The sequence below is a fragment of the Lepeophtheirus salmonis genome, chromosome 11 (assembly GCF_016086655.4).
Source record: "Lepeophtheirus salmonis chromosome 11, UVic_Lsal_1.4, whole genome shotgun sequence".
In the NCBI taxonomy this organism is placed as follows: domain Eukaryota; kingdom Metazoa; phylum Arthropoda; class Copepoda; order Siphonostomatoida; family Caligidae; genus Lepeophtheirus; species Lepeophtheirus salmonis.
Window position 1 is genome coordinate 11997296 of NC_052141.2, and position 19252 is coordinate 12016547.

Genomic DNA, 19252 nt, shown 5'->3' on the forward strand with positions numbered 1-19252 from the left:
TTATATTTTTGGATTTTTTGTTAATTCAAAAAACAAGCCCCCCCTCCAAATAAAAACCTGTGGACGCCGCCCCTGCTATTCCACTTCACTTCAACCAAGATGAATTGTTATATGTTTGATAAAACAGGGAAATTGTAGGACAACGCTCTCGAGAGAAATTATCCTCTTGAACTCAATATGCATGCGTGGGGGGTTCGTGCCCCGTCTTTTCTAAGAAAAAAATGTACTTAGTGTATATGGATTTAAAAGAAGATTCCCGAGTCAGATGGAATTATTGTATTACTATAATGTATAATGGAATCGCCATAGTTCATGGACAGCACGCTTATTCTCTAGAACTTGCTGTGTGCACGTTCGTGCCACGCTGATTCCTAGAGAAAGAAATATACTTTATGTATATAGATTAGACCAAAAGATTCCTAGGTTAAATTGAGTAATTATAATACTGTAATATTTACTTATACTTAATCAGTGCAACTTCATCTAACTAGTTAAAGGAACATTAACAATAAAATAAACCATTGAGTTCATCTTAGGCCCCTCAAATAAATTAAATTAAGTGTACGCAAAATAAATGTGGTAACCTAGCTTTAAACTATTATATAACAACGAGTATATTTATTTATACAAAAATTATTGAACGATTATTATTTGCCACGTCCTCGTGCTTGATTATACTACTAGGGGCCTAAGAATAAATACCAAACGAAAATAAAACCCTTTAAAAAAGTACTCTGAATAAAAATATGGGTTTGGGAAAAAGTAATTTTGTTCCTTTTTTAAGACAAAGACACAATCTTGGATCCGTAAATTGATCGATACTCTGCAAAGCCAATATCTATAAAAGAATATATGAATCCCTTGGGTTAACTCCTATCGAAGTCATTATGAGTATGGATTCAAATGGATCAAAGAATCCCGCAGTTCATGAACTCTTCCCGCTTTGTAGTCCCACCATGATTTAATTTGTCAATTTGACATATTTTTAATCACTTAATATAGCAACGGTTGATCTTTTGGAGTACTATATTCGCAGTCTAAGATCCCTAGAGGTTTTATCACACTTATTTCTGAAATTTATACACAGGTTGCGCTGCTTATAGTGCTCCCTGATTCATATATCAATACAGTATAAATAAAAAAATATAATATATAGGCAGTAGTATATTTAAGAAATTAAGTATCGCACCCGTTTATTTCAGCTCATATTAAAAAAGAAAAAGAAGGTAGTACTTTATAAAGAAAATAAAAAAAGAAATTTTACTATGGAAATGGTTTAGTAAAGAACTAAAGTGTTTTTTTTTTGTAAGCTGTTTTTATTTTATTTTTTTCTTGAGGAAAGAACGTTTGAGTATCTAGTCTGTTTGTGCTCAAGAAAACGGAGAGTAACAACACAAATTTGTTAGGAAATTAGCTTGTATATTATTTGAGCACAATTTGTCGTTTGTTCGTCGATACTTTGTAGCTCGGGATTATGCTACGCATTGCCGATAGTCCTTAATAAAACAGGGAAAACGTAAATCATTCAGCACAATATATTGATCTTCTTAAATTTTTAAGATAAGGGCACAAGATATTTTGAAGTAATGTACACGATACTCAAAAAATATAAAAACTAAAAGTATTTACTGAGGAGCATTGTATTTAGAAAGAGGGTTCATATGGTCTAAAAATGCTTAATTTTCACTCCAAAAACCATTTTATCCAAATTTATATAGTTTGTACACCCCCAACAAAGTCAGGTTCCATCAGTCCAGTTCCGCTGACCAGTCCATAAAGAAGGTAAAATAGATCCCTTGTGATGTCATTGAGTGTGTTTTTTTCCATATTCATGTTATATGATAGAACAAATTATATAGGTAAGTAAAAATATGATATGTTCGTTTTATTTTGCATTCAAGGAGAACAAGAATATTTTTGAGGGATTTGTGCAATTAAATTTATTCATCCATGAATAATTATGAGTTCAAACGAAGTTATTAACATTCTTTAAAACCATGAATTTATATCTATGATAATTGATGGCATCAATCAAAGCTATGCATCTCCAAGTTGAGCTTTGTGTGCTCATCAACATATTCCTGGATGTTCGGAAAGAGTTTGACCACTTTGATTGTGCTACAAATAACCATGCACAACAGATCAGAATTAGGTCGCACAGGGATATTTTAAAATTAAATTTTTTATTTATTTACACATTATGCTGGGCATTATTTATGAGTTTGAAGTTACCACCTTCAATTACAGTCACCAGAGGATGTCAGATGATATTTACATACTTTAGCAATGTAAGCCCTGGACATCTTCCTCCAATGGGGCTCCACGAAGGCTTTGAGGTTGATGCTGCTGCTGTGGGGAATTCAGTAAGCCTTGAACTAAATATGCTGTCATATTGAACATTACAGAGGGTCTTAATCAGGAGACTGGGGAGACCAAAAGGGTTGGGACAAAAAATTCATGTTTTCTCTCATCCAGGATTATTGTTCTATCCCTTTTAGGCCGATGTCTGAGTCTTTTTACCTCCTGCTCAAGCTTTTTGACCTTGTACACTGTGTAACGGTAAACCTTAAGCCTCTTAACAATATCAAAGTTGCTTTGTCCACACAGATCAATGTAACAATTTCTAACTTTTTTGCTTGCATTTTTATTTATATAATGAATATTTAAAAATATTACACTACTTTTTGTTGTGTAAAAATCCAGGTTCAGCTGACATAAATTGAAAAAATTGATTCTAACTTTAAAAACCTCTTAAATCGTCGTCATATAGGCTGAGCAAAGACATATGAACGCCCAGTATACCTTATTTGGGTTAATACACCATCAACGTCTTTAGGAAAAATTCCAAGGACCAATAGTGAAGGAGCAGTCTAAGGCCTGACAGTCCTATCAGAGGTTCTCTCAGTCATATGAGGGTCAAGATGAGTGGAGTCGATTTTGCAGTAAGAACAGTAAATTCAAATGAGAATATAAACTATATGGACTTCAAACGATTCGAATTAATTCTTGGGAGTTATGTACCAGTTTCAAAACCTACATTACCAATATGAACTAAGTATGTTGGATTTTTAAAAATCAAGTGAAACTCCGGCGTGGGACTAAAACACCTAGAGAAAATGGCAATATATTGCCTTGTTAGAAGGATCTGGAGTGTTCCAAGCAATTCCTTACTATTTTTATGAAAAAAAAAATGACTTTTCGGTACTCTAGAAGTAAGGGCAAATTTTTTCTTCGGAGAGGAACGCAAATTTGTTTTTTTTTTTTTTGACCAAAGAGCATTTGACTTTGTATACAAATCGCTCTGTATTTTGATTGTATCAAGCAATAAGGGATCGCTCACATTATTAAACTTCAGTTGAGAAAAAGGGAAATAAATAAAATAATAGTTTTTCCTTTTTATTAATTTTCTTTCTTTACTAATACTCATCTTTATATAAATATATAAATTTATAATTAAATTAGTAACTACAGTACAAATATAAATACAATAATATTTTGTCAATTTTTAACTACCAACTACTTTTTTTTCTTTCTGTTTCTTTGATTTGGAAGAGAATATCCTGAGCCATGCCTCTTGCTAGAGAAAAATGAGTAATTTTGATATAATTTATGCTTGGATGTCATTTCTAACTTGATCCAAAAATATTGCTAAGGGATCGAGTTTTTTTTTCTTCAGTTTGTGCCGAGAATGACTTGATTGCTGGATCTATATAAGTTTTATAGATCTTCATATAACTAATTAAGTTATTAGTAGGTCTGAGATCCTTCAAAGGTGCTCCTAAAGGAAGTGGAACTGTAAACCCCCAAGACAGGTAACCAAAACTAAAAAAAAAAAGCTTACAAAGTGATTTAATTTCTGCTGCTGTCCAGTCATAAATTCTTGAACTTATTTGTTTTAAGAGAACAGAAAAGGATGATGATATTCATTGATTACTCAAGATTACTTATTCAAAAAATGAAAGAATGAAACATAGTAGACAATATTTGAAAATTATTTATGATTACACTAAAATATGTGTTGACAATTTATGGACGATTAGCAACGGATAACCCACGTTGCTCGGAGAAAAGAATAAATCATATTGACAATAGTCAATATGATTTTGAATTAATTTATAGACGCTTCGATGTGGGCGAACATTATAATTACACAAACATGGCGACTGTATTGAATATATAATTGTATAATATTAATTTTTTTTAAAGTGATATAAACTTAAAATAACATACCAACTTTTATGCATTGAAAATTTTGTTTTGATGATAATTCCGTCTGTTATTTATGTCAAAAATTAGTCAAATCAAAATTTGCGAATGAAAATGTAAAAAAAACACTTTTTGCATTAATTTTGAAAAATAAAACAGTAAATAGTATTTATTGGAATTATAAAAAAGAACTTAAATTTACCAATATTTTTTTCGCAATTAAAAAAAAAAAAGTTATAGTGAATAAACTGTTTCATTTTTAGAAATAAAATAAAAATTTATCAAATAAATTATCTGAAAATGGATCATACTCCAGTTTTGTAGTGTTAGAGATTCAAATTTGATGTCCAGAATGCTTTTTTTTGTGAATTTCTTCTTAAAAATCGACATTTGATGAATAAAAGTTAAAATTATTCAGACAATCGCAGATATTTCAGTTAAACATCAATTTTTCTTTGTGAAATTTATATGCAAACGAATTTCCAGACAAATTATAATATTATTATTATAGGTAATCATTTTCTTGTGTAAAGAGCCTCACTGATGTTTTAATATTGTAAAGCTATTACATATATTTTCGCGGAGCAACCTCAATTATCCCGCTAATTATGATATATTAAGGAACCTCATTAGCTATAAGCCGTTAAATCATGTTTGTGAATAGAACACAAAACTTACTGGTATTCAGTGAACGCTCACAATTTCTTTTAATGTTCAGCTCTAAAAATGGGCTTAAGCGGTCTGTTTCCCTAATTCTAGAGACATTTACTCTTAAATAACCACTTACACAATCAGTGTTTGGACTCAATTGTGCAAAGACACAATTGAGTCAGCAGTAAATGTTAATCAATTTACAATTAGACTCGAAAGTTGAAAGGAAATGGACACATCCTAGTAATGTCGCTTAAATGTTTTATTTTTTGGCAAGGATACATATGTTTGCACTTTGAGTCGATTGAGAGGATGAGAGAATGAAAAAGAAACATTGATTTTTCTAATGCTCAATTTGAGCTACCCTAACTTACATTGTAAATACGCATGTACCTATATATTGTAACGAGAAAAAAAATATAAAATACGTAGCAAAAATATGTCGGTTAAAAAACTCTTTGTCAAATTGAGACAAGTGCGTAAAAACAAATCCTTTGTCTCTACCTTACTCTTATGAAATCATTCGAGAGTGCATGACAACTATTTTTACAAAACAACTTATTTCATGCAAATAATATATTGAACTAAGCAATTTTGTTTCAATACAAATCCACGCTAAAACGGGGTTTCCAACCCATCAACGTGCTTATAAATATTCCAAATCGTTCAATCAAAAGTAGATTGCCTTTGTAAGATCCAACTCCGAATGAACTCCAAAGTTTTAATGGGACGAAAGCATATGCTAAAAAAATATGGAACTCTTGACTATCAGCCATACAAATATATACAAAATAGTCTTAGGTCTTTATTTCACGCCAAGAGTATTCACCGATGAGCAGAGCCTCTGTAATCATTGCAATTAGGATTGGGTGATTACTAAGTGTTTTTTTTGTGTTTTGTTTTTTTGAAAAGTTTTTGGTAACTTCTTGCATCAGTACTATGTTCTTATACTTCCAAAACCCTATCCAAAAATGTTTAACACATTATGAATAGGTTAAATTTTGCCTCAATCAAGTTCATAAGAAAATATAGGGAAATATTGCTGTTCTCTTCAAATCTATATTTTGCCTACATTATAAACTTGAAATATCTGAAACATTAAATTAACAAATTTATACATGTAATTAACAAATATTCATTTTCTATTTTGTGTATGTAACTTTTAAAAATAATGGATAAATGTTATTTAAAAAATGGGCAAATTCACAAAATATATTATATTAAACATCACTATTGATACCAAATATATATTTTCCCTAGAATTTTTAAACTTTTGAATGATGACAGTTTCTTTTGGATCTACTCTTTCCCATAATTATGTTTTAAGTGTAATAAGGTATTCTTCAGCAGTTTTATTTTCTACAGGGCAGTCACTTGTATTCATAAAAAGGGTTCAGTTTTGGGCAAGAATTTCAAAGATTATCATATAAATGAAACCTCTATTTTTAACCTATTTTCATTCTTTTATTAATCTTTTTTACAATATTGCATGGAAACATATATTTAAGCATAATTTGTGTAAGGACTGCCTTCTTTTGTCAATTTTTCTAAAAACATTCGTCTTTTTGACTCTTTTTTAATTGTTAAGTGTTTCTTTTTTCCCATCGCACCATTTATGAACCTTTCCTTCAATTTTTCATTCAATGTCATTTTAAGCTCTTGTATCTTTGTCCTCTCTTTATAAAAAGTTCAAAATGAAACTCCAGATCCCTTGGTTAACTTTGGAGTATCAGGTTTCGACTTACAGCTTGAAGATGTTTAAGATTGAGAAGGCTACAATCTACTTGTCCGCACATTTTATCCAAGAAAATATTGGTAACAGGAGTGTTCTCAATATTTTTGATCACTTCCAAATTGATGTCTCTCTCAATCATGAAGATTCCTTTATTCATTTCATAACTTAACCCAATTGTGGTCTAAGTATCAGAGAATAATTTACAAGCTGGTGCTTCAAAATCAAACATGTATGACAATAAAAGAAATTATATTGTGCCGTTTTAATAGGTCATATGGGCATCTATGATTTACGTCCTATGTGTCTTTTCCTGTGAGAGTGCATAAAATTTTAAACATCAAGTTGCACTCGTAAGTTATATCCTCCTTTGATTCTCTTTGTACTCTTATCAAATGCAAGGAGAAATTTGCATTTTGATCAATGTATATTCCTTCTTTGTTCTCATGTTTCTGGCATGAGCTATCATTGAACCAGATTCAGACGACGGAGAGATTATATTACATGCTATCATAGAAAAACTCTTAGCTTTAATCAGATCATTGAATTGTCTTAAATTCCTTGATGATTCCATGTTTCAAGATCAAAGCTATGTTCATTTTCTCCAAATAATTTCCATTTTTTATTATAAAAAAAAGAGTTATGCACTTTTATAAGGGGCTGAGAATTTTCTTATATGGAGCTGTCAAGTCCATTCATATCCGCCAAATTCTTATTAATCTTATCCCTTACTTTTGTTTCCTGGCCACTTGATGATTGGATTATCATTAATGTGTGTAAATAATCTCTTCAAGACAAAATTAATAACTAATTAAAACCTACGTACTTTCTATTGAAGGAAGCCTTTCGTATTTGCTTATATCAAAGTTTTTGTTCATTTTTCTGCAAAGTAGCTTGGATGGGGAAATTTTTTATTCATACCTACATTTTTGGAAACGTTTTTTACACACGTACAGTGTGGGATGGATACAAGTTTGCTTGTTACAAGTGGAATTCTATCACCCTGTGCTACTGCAATCTGACGCTAACATTGGAACACAACTTCAGGGAGTCCTAAAGACTGGACATAGCGGCGAGAGCCCAGGGGCGCCTACGGGGGCAGGTTTGAGGGGCTGTATCCCCCCCAAAAAAAAAAATTAAAGGAATTTTTACTTTTTACTATATATTTTTTTTTGCCATTCGGGCAAATTATTCAGCAGAGCAGAAAATTTAATATTTCAAATTTTGTTTGGGAAAAAATTAATTTTTGTGAATAGTTGTGGATTTTTGAAATTTTTTTAAAAGGAAGCTAATATTTGATTTTTTATCTAAAATTTGATTTTTCAATTAATTTTTTTACCAAAAAACTTTAGTTTCTATAAGTGTCTATGGATTTTTGAAATTCTTTACCAAAAAATTTAATATTTGAAATTTCAGGATTGTGTTCAAGGCAGTAGGGAAGCTAAAGACAACGGTGGGGAAGAAGGCATCTCTGAGATACCATATATCAATCTAAGTGGGCCAATTTACATTCCAAAAATTCAATTTTAAGGAAGTCCTTTGCCGGAGCAAGGTTTAAGATTCTCAAAATTTTGTTTTGTCAGTCGAAGAATATATTTTAATATATGTGTGTGTATAAATATATATGATTATTTAAGACTCAACTATTTTCTAATTAGTGTAACCGGTATTTCTATTTTCAATTATTATTGTTATCATAAATAGAAATCCTATAAATAAAATTTTATCTCTATGGTATAAGTGAATAGTTTATATTCGTAATTTTATCATTATTTTAAATTGTGACATCGGGCTGTGAGAGAGAAGAAAAAGGAAGATTATACATATCGGGCCAAGTTTTACAATTTGCATATCTCTATTATGCAATCTTTGTAAGGTTGAGAATTTTTTTTTTTTTTTTTAATGTTCCGTGGAGTAGAACACATAATAAGCTTTCGATTGCTAAGACAAAAATTGCCAAGTCTCCTCCATAAACACACAGTACGAAAAAAGAATTGAGATCTCCCGCGATGGATTATCCCAGAAGACCATTTGGGATCAGACGTGGCCTCAATGATGTACAATGTTTTCATGCAGTTAAAGGTGGGAGAGGACCTCCGACTCTCTCCAAGAGCAGGAAATAAAACCCTCCGTGTCCTTCAAGTACCTGAAGTCGGTCTTCAAGTAAAAGCCGAATTTTTCAATTGCTGACAAGTTCAAAAAGATAAGCAAATCCTCATCTAAAAAAGGCTGGAGGAATTTCTTTGTGGCGTATTCCACGGCTCAGTTGACAGAACAGCAGAGAAAAGTGACTGTGGATCGTACAAAAAAAAGATCCTCAACCACTTCAAGGGGATACGTGGACTCATTGTAATCTGTTCTGATGAGAAAACCTTTACCGTTGACACTTTCTTCAACAAGCAGAATGATTGAGTAGTCACGTTGGGGAATGTTGTAGAGGATCAGAGATAATTCTCCACCACCAAACACCCTGGTTCATTGATGCCATTAGGCCTGTTTCTATCTTACAGGAAAGTGATAAATCCCGTGTGGTTCCCTTTAGCATACCGGCTGAAGGCTGATGAGTACGTCAAATTCTGGACAACAAAGTTATCCTCTGGATCAAATCTATTGTGGACAATTTCCCTGGTTGTCAACAAGATGGACATACTTATACTGCAAAGAAACCCTAAGAGTGGCTCCAGGCAAATATGCACTTCTGGGAAAAGGACTTCTGGCCACCACCGTAGAAGTTAGACCTCAAACCTAGACTATTCCATCTAGGCGCATGTGGAGTCCAACGCCTGCAGAAGATGTCACAACAGCATTCACGCCCTGAAAACCTTCCGTTCACAAGGTATGGGATTCCATGAGTACCAAATACCTCCAGAGTATCTGAGGTCGGATACATTGACTAAAACATGTTTTTGGGGTTTCTATTAATAATTAATAGTTAATAAACGTGTTCCCTAGTTCACCCAGGGGCCTGCCATGGACTTCAATACTTTTTGTGTTAAAATGGGTAAATAATAACGATTGGCTCAGTATATTAATTTGCTATTAAATTTTACGTATTACTTATTATACTACTCTACGGATTGTATTTAAAAAAAATCATTTTATAAAAAACCCTGAGTTAACACATTTAAAAGATTATCTATTTTGAAAAAAACTAACATAAACTTTTTTTCATGCAAACAAAATATTGAAAATTATTGAACTTAACAACTGCGGTAAGTCAACACAAAACAAGCTAGAATAATATTTCTCAAAATTGAATGCAGATTACATTTGTATACTTATAAGTATGATTGTCCATTTCTATAAACACTTCTATTCCTATCACCCCTTTGGTGTAACACAAATTCCTCTTAAAATAGCCAAAATTGATCTTCAATATTAATGTTGTGTCAGTTTTTATTTATTTAGTCCAGTCCAGTCTAAGGATCGGTGTTATCAGTCCATGGGGCCGGTCCTTAAGAGTTCTAGAACTGATTAAAAAAAGAAGAAATAAAGCTATGTGATGTCGTCAAGGACACAACTTTATAAGTTCGTAGGACTGATATGCAGGAGGGCACATTTTCGATCAAAGTCCGCATTGATATTTGTATTTCAGACATTAGAATAGAAGCAATGGGCCCTATTAAAGTTGTGGTAGTCCTTATTTATTCAATACAGTGCCCTCCATCTTAGAACCGGTCCTTGAAACTGGTATTTAAGAAGGTCGGTCCTTCGAGGGCTTATAGAAATACAAGGTTAGACCATCATGTAATCGGCCTGCTAGAATTTACAATTTGATATACCGTAACTGATAGATTTTTAAGTCATAGAGTTACACAGGGGTAGTATAAGAGTAACAGTCAAGGAAGGCGATATATAGCTACTGTATGACGTCACTAATAAAAAGCGTGGTGGAAGTCAAACATTAGTCGGAAAAGCGTTATGGTATAACCTTGTATTTCTATTAGTCTTGGATATTCCGACTGTCAGAACTAGAATTGATTAAAAAAGGAAAATAAAAATGAATTACGTCATCAAAAACTAAACTTTATTAGTTTTTAGGACTTAATACACGGCTGAACTGGATCAGACTCAAACTGAACTAGACTGGAATCCAGTTGTAAAAAGGGATTGAAACAACATTAGTCAAAATCAAAGAATACAAAATTGTCAAATTTAATAAGAGTCATATCAGGTACAATATTAATCTCTTAATCAAATATACATTATAATATATAGTTAACACTCTTGAGTATCTCAACTCATTGCAGAAATTTAAATTGTATGTCAATTGTTCACTCTAATATGTTTTTGAAATATTGGGCTATATGTATGCATAAATAAAAAAAATTATTTGGGGGGAATTTTTTCCAGTTTTTGTTTTCGCTTCAAAATTGTTTTTATGTTGACACACCACAAATGTGAACCTTCAAAATAAGAGCAAATTGGAATCTTTTCCTAATATAAAGTGCTGATTCCATTTGTAGTATTCGATAAACTATCGTTGTTTCCAATCAACAAATTATACTTATTAAACTTTTGGGTCTGTCTTAAATGGCACTATTTAAAGTAGCCAAAATTGATCGTCACAATTTAAAAATTATAAATTTCTAATGAAATAAAACATTTATATATATACTATTTTTAATTCGCTGTATAACTTATTCTATTACACAATGCAATATCATTTTTGCCCGTAGGCTGAAGCTCCCATTTATTATTGTTATTTAAGTCGTGGTGCATTAAAACTTTCATATCCATGAAGGCTTGCCCTTAAACCTTTTTTCAAGAATCAATTTTTTAGGGTATAACTAAGATTCAGCGCCATATTTTGACATGAACAAACAATATATATGAAAATCAAAGTAAATAATAAATTTATAAAAACATTTCAGCATTTAAAAAATGAATGATTTATTACGTTATTTTGATTACATTTAATAAAAAATGTATATACCATAGGAAAATCAAATAAGATGAAGGAACTTAGTTATATGCTAATATGTTGCTTATTTTTTCTTCAAATGCTTTATATCATAGCTGAACTTGTAGAATAGAATTTATATTTCAATTTTAAAAAAATGCCTTTAAAAATGGTCGATTAGGATTGATTTATGATCAATTAAATTTATAATATTTGTTAATAAATTCAAATACAACAAGCTGGTTAGGTTATATATTGCATTAATAATTTAATTACTTATGAGTCTATATTGTTTCACAATAAGTACATACTAATCAATTAATTTGAATATGAAGCAACTATTTACTTGTTTTAATTCCCTTAAATATAAATTATATAATTATATAGGCTCATGTGTGTCAGGAAAGAGCTATCTGTAATGGTATAGGCAGCCATTTTTTTAATAGTACAAGAAATGTCATTGCAACAACATTGAATGATTAGGGCATCAACTCTTCTTCGTTTGGGTTAAAGTCCAACAGAGGCGGCCACGCCGATGTGAATGGCTCGTAAGACCATCTATATGTAAAGCAGAGACTAGACCACAACAACACCATTGAGAGGAAAGAATCTAATCATTAATCCAGATGCCCTCAAAGACGCCTCTGACCCTGATCCCAAAGGCTTATAGGCTCACGGCAACAATGTGCATCGACGTTTCAAGGCTAACCTGCTTCCCTGGGTCTAGGTGAATTTTCACCAGGGCAACGTTGTCCTTCAGCAAGATGGGTCCCGAACCACACTGAAAATTACTCATACCTTCTTAGCTTACAATATCACTTTCTGGGGCGAGAGAATATGGCCACAGGCTGTCAATCCCCTCGACTTTTCTTTCTGGCTGCATATCGAGGTGAGGGCCTCTAATATCTGTCTAATAGAAGTTGTAGCTATGAAGACGACCATCTAGGAGGAGTGGACTGCCATGGAACCGAACTTCATGCGCAATACTTGCAACTCTTTTTGCGAGAGGCTTTTTTTGCCATTTGTGAGACCAAGGGTGGCTGAATAGAACAAATCAATTAGACATTGGCCATGCATCGGAAAAAGAATAATTAAGATTTTTGTTAAATGTAAAATTAAAGAATATATGGTTTTTTTATTTCCACGTGTCCAAGTGTGTAAGTTTCATGTCCCCCCCATACGGGTGTGTCCGTCTAAAACTGAATACTCCTTTAAATTTTACGTCATGTACATATTAGTGATTTTATTGAGTCGAAACCGATTTATACTTCGAGGCCAGAGTTTTGACTAGTTATATACAAAACTCGACCAAAATCTAAATAGCAATAATGAAACAACAGCCAATAATATGGAGAGACGTCGAGTCGCAATTTTGGAACTTTCCGCACGGGGAAAAACTCCCACTGAAATTGCCAAGGTTCTGAACTGTAGCCGCACTACAGCGTGGTAGCCAAAGGGACTCCTGAGGTAACCACAACATCTAAATCAAGGCCTCGAAGGTCGGACGAAATGGTTGCTGACGTGAAAAAGTCTGTCGAGGACAAGAGAGGCAAGGTCACCGTCAATGGCCTCTCCAGGGAGTTCAACGGCAGCAGAAGGACCATTGACTGGCTAGTTAAGATATATCTTGGCCCTAAGGTCTACAAGAGAACCCCTCGTCAAGCCCTAAAGCCATAAAATTTTAAAGGAGTGTTCAGTTTTAGACAAGCACACCTGTATATATGAAATACAAAAATAAAAATTAAGAGGTTCTTATTTTTAAGGGCTCAATATTGTTTCTATGTCAACACACCATAAATTATTCTTATTATTCTCAACTATATTTAAATTAACTTTATTGTAGAATTTAAATTTTGAGCAAGGTTGATAAAATGCCTATAATTCAAGATAAAATAAGTCTCACTCCCCCCCCCCCTTATCTCTTGCTATACAAAAATCCCATCCTTACTCATAACTTCATGCATAGTTAGGATGTATATAAAGAAAGTTTGGGAGAAAAGTAGCCTAGCTGTCGTTATGTAACATTAGATTACCACCAAGAAGCAATGAGATTGATGAAGTGAACAAAAATCTAATTCCAAATCTTGGAATTATCTTCTACAGCTTCAATGTATAAATTATAGTAATAATCAAAAGTTGCATAATATCTAGTGGTAAATTTGAAGACTAAAAATAGTTTTAAACAAGGTTAATAGTAATCCATGGTAATAACATAAGGCGTGTACGACTGAGACTTGACTTCCACAATGCTACTATGATTGACATCATAGTAGATGAGGGGTTGCGTGCTTTAAATACATTACGATACACTAAATTGAAAATTCTACCAATAGTGACGTCATAGACTATGAGTGGTTGCGGGTTTTGTCAAAAAAAATGCCTGTGTTGCCCATCAGTGGGTACGATACATCAAATTGAAAATTCTACCAATAATGACGTCATAGACTATGAGTGGTTGCGTGTTTTGTCAAAAAAATGCCTGTATTGCCCATCAGTGGGTACGATACATCAAATTCAAAATTCTAGCAAGCCAAATTATATGATGGTCTAACCTTCTATTTGGATAGAGTATACAATAGAGGTCAGCTGGTCATGTTAAGACGGGGGTTGCCTATTTTTTTGGAGGGTTGGGGGGGTTCTTATAAGGAAGCTTATTCTATACCCAAAGCACAAAAGTTGTTTATTGGAACTCAAACAGACTAGATACGGGGTTGAGTGTTCAATCAAAAAGCCACTGGGGCCTCAAAAAATAACTATGCGAATAAATACGTTTATTAAATTTATTCAAATTCATTAAACTTATGGGCAAAAAAAGATATCGGTGAAAATTGGAGATTTGTTTTCTCAGGTGCAAAAAAAAAAAAAAAAAAGAAAGAGATTTCCAATGCAATATTGGATTCGTAAATGGAATAAACTTTGTATATATTTGTCTGGAAATTTGTTTTTTAAGAGAAAATGCAAGGAAACTGTTCATTTTGGACATAATACTTTTAACTTTAACAGTACAAAACAGTATTTTCAATTCCCAGAACATTTTATTAAATAATTTTAACTATATTTACAAAAATGAACCAGTTATCCAGGGTAATTTGTTCTACAACATTATTCTCATTAATTTTAATTTTTGCAAGTAGGATTTTTTTTCAACGAAAACTATTTTCTTCTTTAGAATGCTAATAAATACTTTGATTAGTGTTTTCCTAAATTAGTCAAAAAAATGTATATTTTGTATTTCTTTTCGAAAATTTGGATATGATAAATTATTGACAAAAATAAAAGAAGGACTTTTCATCAAACTAATTTTTTCATGCAGATACATTGGAATGTTATAGGAACATTATATCAAAAAAAAATATAAATATATGAATGGTTATATATAATAATGAAAATCCAGTTTATAATGGGCGTCCTAAAAATAACAAAAAACCGTGTTTAGTGCTAGAGAAAGAATGATACTCATGACGTTTCAGTAGGTCAGCGCAATCAGCTATGACTAGGCAGGAAGGAGAAAAACTATACATATATAAAAGGACATTGGTGACATCAGCTGCGACAAGTGAGGAAGGGGGGGCGGGGGGTAGCAAATAAATAAGAGCTTTGGCAAGGATTTTCTCCGATGTGGTTCCCCAAATTCTACTTTGAATCCGATAAGGACTTACTATTATAACTCCCCAACAAATCCTTAAGATTACTCTCTTATTATCACACACGAATGTTCATTCAGTTTTTAAATTGAATCTATTTAGGAAAGGATGTTCACAACTATGAGTTCAATAATAATGTAATAATGACAACCGCTAAGGAATTCCAAAAATAACGAGCTAGCTAAAAAAATATGCGTGATTTTCATCATTTAGTATGAATATCAAATTGACCATTGTCAATGTGATTTAACGCTCCCTCCTTGACCTGAGCAACGCTGGGGAACCGATTGCTGTTATTATATACTCCTATCTATCATATAATAAAAAAATATTTTCGAATATAATCGAAGTTTTTTCATAAACTATACCGATAATAGCTTTTTTTTTTTTTTTTTTACAAATAACCAAACACCTATAAACAAAAATACAAAACTGCATCAACTAGATGCCAAATCCCGCGGCAACCTCAAACCCAAAGATTTTTTTTTTTTTATTGTTATGGTTGTTTTTTTTTGCAGTTAAAACATCCCTGAGTCAGTAAAAGGAGGAATAATTCCAAGAGTCATCCTCAATTCTATTCTAAGTCAGTCCAACATGTACCTACAATTACAAATCCTCGGAGTAACTCATCTTCCTTCATGGAAAACTGACTATTTTATACTTATTGTTATCTCTTCAAGATTAAAAGAATAATTTTAATAGCTTAGGGAAATGAAATATCTTCATTCGGTTAATATGACAGAAATATATATTTTAAACTATATTTATAGGCTATGAAATTCTAGACACATGGAGTAAAGACACCATATTTCGTTTACCCTATATAACATAAATCTAAAGAAGGGCTATATGTAATGAAAAAAAAAAAAAAAAATTTAGCGATTAAAAAAAGGAAAAACGTTTGAAGCGCGTCTGTTTCTTCTTTTTTGTGTTTTATAGTTTTATAGATCGGCGTGGTCTTTTGTTCTCGCACTGAAGTAAGAATTCTTGCCTATATTTGGTGGTTTAAAAATGTATTATAAAATAAATATATATCAATTTAAATTTAATTATAATATTTTATCTCTACTAATGTTATTTTAAATGTAGAAGGTTCTCATTTTAATAACATTAATTCCTTTTCTCCTCTTAAACATCATATAACAGGCAGTCGATATTAAGATGGGTGCTAATTAAGTAATAACATAAGTAGAGATGTGAAAATTGTAAAAATCATCATCAGCATACATTTAAAAAAAGATATATGTTGGTTGTTAATCTGCAAGATATTAGTAGTAACAATTAATAATTTAACCCTTTATTGAAAAATTCAAACGTATTAGTGAGTAAGGAACACTTGAGTCTAATGTACTTTTTTAGTAGATATATCCTATGAAATATACTTATAATTTACAACTAAATAATAAGATATGACTCATAACTGATGGATTCATACTAGGGTTGGAAATTCTAAGTAATTTTTATTGTATAAATGTTGTTGTAATTGGTAATCTGCTAAGAGTATTTATTTTAAAGCTGCTATCAATAGCTTTCAACCTTGAAGGAATAACATCCAAGCATATAGTGTAGCTATGGGGCGTGTCTAAGCTTTCTTATTAGTTTAATGTAGCTGTCCTTAGCGGCAATGATAACTTCCAGGCGGCGGTGAAAGGCCTGGTACCAGCTGCAGATGTAGTCCTCTGTCATGGCGTACCAGTACTGGCTGACAGTGGCTTTGAGGGTCTCAGTGTTAGGATGATCGACTCTGAAGGTGTTCCCCTCAACATGCCCCCAAAAAGTGTAGTCGAGGGGATAGGCATCAGGACTGTAGGGGGACAAACCAACAAAAAAGTGTTCAAAGGAACTCAAAAGACTAATTTAAAAGAGTCTTCCAACAGAAGAAGGGGTTTTTCATTCATGCTACCAAAAGTGGCATCTCTATCCTCATAAGGCTCTCAAAGAGCTATCAAAATGGTTTATCAAAATTGGCCTGGCCTGTTTTCTTTTACTTCTTTGGGTCCAGTTTGCCCTTTTTTGACATAGCTCTTCCTCCTTTCCAAAGTTTCGGATTTGCTGACGGTGTAAACGGTGCTTCTGGAGGCGCCAAACCGTCAAAGAAATTCCTCAGTCACGTTCAAGTATCACTTTCTTGACTTGTACGTGTAAGCTAAAGATCTCAAGTTTGTTTTGATTTGTCACTAATTGTTTAATATATATATATATATAATTGTGAAATAACTTCAATCACTCAACCTTTATTTAGTATTGAATTAGTAAGTGTTCAGATTTCAATGGCCCACCCTGTATATAGCGAAAATGCTCACGATCCCTACATATGAGTCAGAATATCTTTAAATAATAAATAAGAGCAATTGCATTGGAAAAGTTGAAAGGTTTTGATGATAAACGAAAAATGTATTAGTCAAATACATATATTATACATTCACTTATTAATATATGTACAACACATGTTCAGGCTTATCTCAATATGTGTTTGCTCTACCTTGTGGCTTTCTACATACAAAGAGACAAAGATGGTGTATGTAGGGAAATATGATGTTGTCAACAGGTGTATTCATCAAACAGGAGGAACGTCGTCATTGAAAAGTAACAACAACACTTCATGAAGAAGTTTTAAAATGAGTATACTAAAAAATTCTCCTATCCGTGATCCTTCACCCAAATACAAATGTCTTGAGGAGGATAGTCTCGACGCAGTTTTTGTTCTCAACAATGGGCCCGAGGACTTCATTAGACCACCATCTTCCCGAGGGCGTTCTCGCGAGCTATTGCACAATGCCTTTAAAGTTCTCATATACACTTTTCTGTTTGGAGCCTTTATTCTCATTGCTGTCAAGTACTGGAATACCACGACCGGGATAATACTGGAAAAAGAGTCCATTATTGAGAGACTTCAAACCATCATCACTGACATGAAGAGTAAGGAAAAACCCTCGCAATGTCATATGAAGCCAGATCCTGGACCCTGTCGATCCCTCTTGCCTCAGTTCTACTATGACTTTGAGACAGGGAGATGTAAATCATTCTACTATGGAGGATGTCAAGGGAACGCTAATCGTTTTGACAATGAAGAAAATTGTTTAAGTATTTGCTCTTCTGAAGAAAAAAAGAAGGGGAGAGAGAACAAAGGGAATGTCTGCAAATTGAAGGCTGATCCTGGGCCATGTCGAGCATTATTTCAACGCTATTTCTTTGACTCTGAAAAGAAGATTTGTGTGGAGTTTGGTTATGGAGGTTGTCAAGGGAATGAAAATAATTTTGTTAAGAAATCAGACTGTGAAGATGTTTGTGTTAAAAATGATCCTGGTTTGGTTCAAGTGGATCCTCCAACTAAAGATAAAAATATAGAATAATGCATCATTGGTAATTTAATATTCCATAGTGTTTTCCTACAATATTCTGAAATATATTTACTTTATTCAATTACAAAATGGTTTGTTTTTTTAATAAGTAATAATAGTCTGTGCTGACCGGAAATATTGAGGCTGATATAAACTCGGAGAAGGACATTGTTGTTGTTGTTGTTGTTTGGGGGGGGGGCTAAATAATGTATTTATTTGCAGAAAATGTCAGAAACCCCCATCAAATATTGTTTTGATCGTAGTAGTTTTTAATTATTAAATCCGAAAAATATATATATATATTAGGATCATCAAATACAAAAAAAAAAACCTTCCTTGAGTTGAAAATTCAAGTTTTTTTGAGATTCACAACAGACGGCCTGCTGCAAGAATATTTCACATTAGCTCCTTCTTCAAATACATGTATAAATAAATAAAGCTTTGAGTTTGTCAATGTATGAATGTATAAAATTTTAAATGTCAAAAGTATAGCGAAATAAAAGATCAATACTCATCCAGATTCCCATTCCTACTTCATGTTGGTCTAGTTGGCCCACTTCCCCTCCTCTTGCGGATTCACCTATCTTTTTACAACGATAAATCGGTTTTCTCGTTGACCAGAAGCCATTTCGATCTCAAAATCACACTTTTTTTATGCACAAGAATAGCATATGCTAAATTTAGAACAATTTGATCCCCTCATTCCAAATATGGCCCTATTTTGTATCTCATAGCCTCGTGGCCTTCACAAAAAAGGGTATGGTTTTTTTGTTAT

At 32.6% G+C, this 19252-nt stretch overlaps 1 protein-coding gene across 1 annotated transcript; it reads left to right on the forward strand.

Moving 5' to 3' along the window:
- The first annotated feature begins 17659 nt into the window (after window positions 1-17659).
- On the forward strand, window positions 17660-18567 carry LOC121126190 (amblin). The gene has a single exon (XM_040721499.2). The coding sequence runs from the start codon at window positions 17755-17757 to the stop codon at window positions 18487-18489; it is 735 nt and encodes a 244-aa protein (XP_040577433.1). The 5' UTR covers window positions 17660-17754; the 3' UTR covers window positions 18490-18567.
- Window positions 18568-19252: the final 685 nt, after the last annotated feature.